We start from the raw sequence: 5,000 nt of genomic DNA, 5'->3' as shown, positions 1-5,000 counted from the left end.
GAGATCAGAACCAGGTGAGTCCTTTAGAGAGGAGGAGGTCAGGAGTCTTTTAGAGAGGAGGAGGTCAGGAGTCTTTTAGAGAGGAGGAGGTCAGGAGTCTTTTAGAGAGGAGGAGGTCAGAAACAGGTGAGTCCTTTAGAGAGGAGGAGGTCAGGAGTCATTTAGAGAGGAGGAGGTCAGGAGTCTTTTAGAGAGGAGGAGGTCAGGAGTCTTTTAGAGAGGAGGAGGTCAGGAGTCTTTTAGAGAGGAGGAGGTCAGAAACAGGTGAGTCCTTTAGAGAGGAGGAGGTCAGAACCAGGTGAGTCCTTTAGAGAGGGAGGAGGTCAGAACCAGGTGAGTCCTTTAGAGAGGGAGGAGGTCAGAACCAGGTGAGTCCTTTAGAGAGGGAGGAGGTCAGAACCAGGTGAGTCCTTTAGAGAGGAGGAGGTCAGGAGTCTTTTAGAGAGGAGGAGGTCAGGAGTCTTTTAGAGAGGAGGAGGTCAGGAGTCTTTTAGAGAGGAGGAGGTCAGAAACAAGTGAGTCCTTTAGAGAGGAGGAGGTCAGGAGTCATTTAGAGAGGAGGAGGTCAGGAGTCTTTTAGAGAGGAGGAGGTCAGGAGTCTTTTAGAGAGGAGGAGGTCAGGAGTCTTTTAGAGAGGAGGAGGTCAGAAACAGGTGAGTCCTTTAGAGAGGAGGAGGTCAGGAGTCCTTTAGAGAGGAGGAGTTCAGGATCCTTTAGAGAGGAGGAGGTCAGAACCAGGTGAGTCCTTTAGAGAGGAGGAGGTCAGGAGTCATTTAGAGAGGAGGAGGTCAGGAGTCTTTTAGAGAGGAGGAGGTCAGGAGTCTTTTAGAGAGGAGGAGGTCAGGAGTCTTTTAGAGAGGAGGAGGTCAGGAGTCTTTTAGAGAGGAGGAGGTCAGGAGTCTTTTAGAGAGGAGGAGGTCAGAAACAGGTGAGTCCTTTAGAGAGGAGGAGGTCAGGAGTCATTTAGAGAGGAGGAGGTCAGGAGTCTTTTAGAGAGGAGGAGGTCAGGAGTCTTTTAGAGAGGAGGAGGTCAGAACCAGGTGAGTCCTTTAGAGAGGAGGAGGTCAGAACCAGGTGAGTCCTTTAGAGAGGGAGGAGGTCAGAACCAGGTGAGTCCTTTAGAGAGGGAGGAGGTCAGAACCAGGTGAGTCCTTTAGAGAGGAGGAGGTCAGGAGTCATTTAGAGAGGAGGAGGTCAGGAGTCTTTTAGAGAGGAGGAGGTCAGGAGTCTTTTAGAGAGGAGGAGGTCAGGAGTCTTTTAGAGAGGAGGAGGTCAGGAGTCTTTTAGAGAGGAGGAGGTCAGGAGTCTTTTAGAGAGGAGGAGGTCAGGAGTCTTTTAGAGAGGAGGAGGTCAGAAACAGGTGAGTCCTTTAGAGAGGAGGAGGTCAGGAGTCATTTAGAGAGGAGGAGGTCAGGAGTCTTTTAGAGAGGAGGAGGTCAGGAGTCTTTTAGAGAGGAGGAGGTCAGAAACAGGTGAGTCCTTTAGAGAGGAGGAGGTCAGAACCAGGTGAGTCCTTTAGAGAGGGAGGAGGTCAGAACCAGGTGAGTCCTTTAGAGAGGGAGGAGGTCAGAACCAGGTGAGTCCTTTAGAGAGGGAGGAGGTCAGAACCAGGTGAGTCCTTTAGAGAGGAGGAGGTCAGGAGTCTTTTAGAGAGGAGGAGGTCAGGAGTCTTTTAGAGAGGAGGAGGTCAGGAGTCTTTTAGAGAGGAGGAGGTCAGAAACAGGTGAGTCCTTTAGAGAGGAGGAGGTCAGGAGTCCTTTAGAGAGGAGGAGGTCAGGAGTCTTTTAGAGAGGAGGAGGTCAGGAGTCTTTTAGAGAGGAGGAGGTCAGGAGTCTTTTAGAGAGGAGGAGGTCAGAAACAGGTGAGTCCTTTAGAGAGGAGGAGGTCAGGAGTCATTTAGAGAGGAGGAGGTCAGGAGTCTTTTAGAGAGGAGGAGGTCAGGAGTCTTTTAGAGAGGAGGAGGTCAGGAGTCTTTTAGAGAGGAGGAGGTCAGAAACAGGTGAGTCCTTTAGAGAGGAGGAGGTCAGGAGTCCTTTAGAGAGGAGGAGTTCAGGATCCTTTAGAGAGGAGGGGGTCAGAACCAGGTGAGTCCTTTAGAGAGGAGGAGGTCAGGAGTCATTTAGAGAGGAGGAGGTCAGGAGTCTTTTAGAGAGGAGGAGGTCAGGAGTCTTTTAGAGAGGAGGAGGTCAGGAGTCTTTTAGAGAGGAGGAGGTCAGAAACAGGTGAGTCCCTTAGAGAGGAGGAGGTCAGGAGTCTTTTAGAGAGGAGGAGGTCAGGAGTCTTTTAGAGAGGAGGAGGTCAGGAGTCTTTTAGAGAGGAGGAGGTCAGAAACAGGTGAGTCCTTTAGAGAGGAGGAGGTCAGGAGTCCTTTAGAGAGGAGGAGGTCAGGAGTCTTTTAGAGAGGAGGAGGTCAGGAGTCTTTTAGAGAGGAGGAGGTCAGGAGTCTTTTAGAGAGGAGGAGGTCAGAAACAGGTGAGTCCTTTAGAGAGGAGGAGGTCAGGAGTCATTTAGAGAGGAGGAGGTCAGGAGTCTTTTAGAGAGGAGGAGGTCAAGAGTCTTTTAGAGAGGAGGAGGTCAGGAGTCTTTTAGAGAGGAGGAGGTCAGAAACAGGTGAGTCCTTTAGAGAGGAGGAGGTCAGAACCAGGTGAGTCCTTTAGAGAGGGAGGAGGTCAGAACCAGGTGAGTCCTTTAGAGAGGGAGGAGGTCAGAACCAGGTGAGTCCTTTAGAGAGGGAGGAGGTCAGAACCAGGTGAGTCCTTTAGAGAGGAGGAGGTCAGGAGTCTTTTAGAGAGGAGGAGGTCAGGAGTCTTTTAGAGAGGAGGAGGTCAGGAGTCTTTTAGAGAGGAGGAGGTCAGAAACAGGTGAGTCCTTTAGAGAGGAGGAGGTCAGGAGTCATTTAGAGAGGAGGAGGTCAGGAGTCTTTTAGAGAGGAGGAGGTCAGGAGTCTTTTAGAGAGGAGGAGGTCAGGAGTCTTTTAGAGAGGAGGAGGTCAGAAACAGGTGAGTCCTTTAGAGAGGAGGAGGTCAGGAGTCTTTTAGAGAGGAGGAGGTCAGGAGTCTTTTAGAGAGGAGGAGGTCAGGAGTCTTTTAGAGAGGAGGAGGTCAGAAACAGGTGAGTCCTTTAGAGAGGAGGAGGTCAGGAGTCTTTTAGAGAGGAGGAGGTCAGGAGTCTTTTAGAGAGGAGGAGGTCAGGAGTCTTTTAGAGAGGAGGAGGTCAGAAACAGGTGAGTCCTTTAGAGAGGAGGAGGTCAGGAGTCTTTTAGAGAGGAGGAGGTCAGAAACAGGTGAGTCCTTTAGAGAGGAGGAGTTCAGGATCCTTTAGAGAGGAGGAGGTCAGAACCAGGTGAGTCCTTTAGAGAGGAGGAGGTCAGAACCAGGTGAGTCCTTTAGAGAGGGAGGAGGTCAGAACCAGGTGAGTCCTTTAGAGAGGAGGAGGTCAGGAGTCCTTTAGAGAGGAGGAGTTCAGGATCCTTTAGAGAGGAGGAGGTCAGAACCAGGTGAGTCCTTTAGAGAGGAGGAGGTCAGAACCAGGTGAGTCCTTTAGAGAGGAGGAGGTCAGAACCAGGTGAGTCCTTTAGAGAGGGAGGAGGTCAGAACCAGGTGAGTCCTTTAGAGAGGGAGGAGGTCAGGTCAGGACCAGGTGAGTCCTTTAGAGAGGGAGGAGGTCAGAACCAGGTGAGTCCTTTAGAGAGGGAGGAGGTCAGGACCAGGTGAGTCCTTTAGAGAGGGAGGAGGTCAGGACCAGGTGAGTCCTTTAGAGAGGGAGGAGGTCAGGACCAGGTGGGTCATCCTTATGTAACCATGTGGTTTTACATGTGCACAGTCTGGACAAAGTGAAGGTTCTGTCCCTGGTGCTTCACGCCGCTGACATCAGCCACCCGGCCCGAGAGTGGCCCCTGCACTACCGCTGGACCCACAGCCTCATGGAGGAGTTCTTCAGACAGGTGCCTGCACCTGAACCTGCACCTGCACCTGCATCTAACATCCTATATACTATATACTATATACTATATACTATATACATATGACACATGGCAACACGGGTTGAGTACTTCATAGTAGAGTATAACTCAGTAAATAGAGTGCTCATCTCATCTTGTTCTAAATGCCTGAGCACCAGCTTGTCCTTGTGGTCCCGGTGGTGGGCGTGGCCTGATATGTTAATGCTGTATTTGTGTTTCAGGGAGACAAAGAGATGCAGCTCGGGCTTCCCTTCTCCCCCCTGTGCGACCGGAAGGCCACCATGATCGCCCAGTCCCAGATCGGTACAGTGCTCTACACGTGTGCTCCACATACACACCCTGAGAGGTCATGTAGAGCTCTGGAACATCCTGAGAGGTCATGTAGAGCTCTGAAACATCCTGAGAGGTCATGTAGAGCTCTGGAACACCCTGAGAGGTCATGTAGAGCTCTGAAACACCCTGAGAGGTCATGTAGAGCTCTGGAACATCCTGAGAGGTCATGTAGAGCTCTGAAACATCCTGAGAGGTCATGTAGAGCTCTGGAACACCCTGAGAGGTCATGTAGAGCTCTGAAACACCCTGAGAGGTCATGTAGAGCTCTGGAACATCCTGAGAGGTCATGTAGAGCTCTGAAACATCCTGAGAGGTCATGTAGAGCTCTGGAACATCCTGAGAGGTCATGTAGAGCTCTGAAACATCCTGAGAGGTCATGTAGAGCTCTGAAACACCCTGAGAGGTCATGTAGAGCTCTGAAACACCCTGAGAGGTCATGTAGAGCTCTGGAACATCCTGAGAGGTCATGTAGAGCTCTGAAACATCCTGAGAGGTCATGTAGAGCTCTGGAACATCCTGAGAGGTCATGTAGAGCTCTGAAACATCCTGAGAGGTCATGTAGAGCTCTGAAACACCCTGAGAGGTCATGTAGAGCTCTGGAACATCCTGAGAGGTCATGTAGAGCTCTGAAACACCCTGAGAGGTCATGTAGAGCTCTGAAACACCCTGAGAGGTCATGTAGAGCTCTGGAACATCCTGAGAGGTC

The 5,000-nt window shown here is 51.0% G+C and overlaps 1 protein-coding gene across 2 annotated transcripts in view; it reads left to right on the top strand.

Moving 5' to 3' along the window:
• LOC140359293 (dual specificity calcium/calmodulin-dependent 3',5'-cyclic nucleotide phosphodiesterase 1A-like) overlaps window positions 1-5,000 on the top strand; it is a 268,008-nt gene that overhangs the window by 105,958 nt on the left and 157,050 nt on the right. For both annotated transcript variants that reach the window (XM_072444154.1, XM_072444153.1), the window contains exons 11-12: window positions 3,823-3,943; window positions 4,183-4,264. In XM_072444154.1, coding sequence (XP_072300255.1) covers window positions 3,823-3,943; window positions 4,183-4,264 — 203 coding nt within the window. The remainder of the gene's footprint in view (window positions 1-3,822; window positions 3,944-4,182; window positions 4,265-5,000) is intronic.

The sequence above is a fragment of the Eucyclogobius newberryi genome, unplaced genomic scaffold (assembly GCF_026437365.1).
Source record: "Eucyclogobius newberryi isolate DKJ021-1_F unplaced genomic scaffold, fEucNew1.0.hap1 SCAF_14, whole genome shotgun sequence".
In the NCBI taxonomy this organism is placed as follows: Eukaryota; Metazoa; Chordata; class Actinopteri; order Gobiiformes; family Gobiidae; genus Eucyclogobius; species Eucyclogobius newberryi.
The sequence above is the reverse complement of the archived record's forward strand: the minus strand, read 5'-3'. Positions and strand labels throughout refer to the sequence as shown.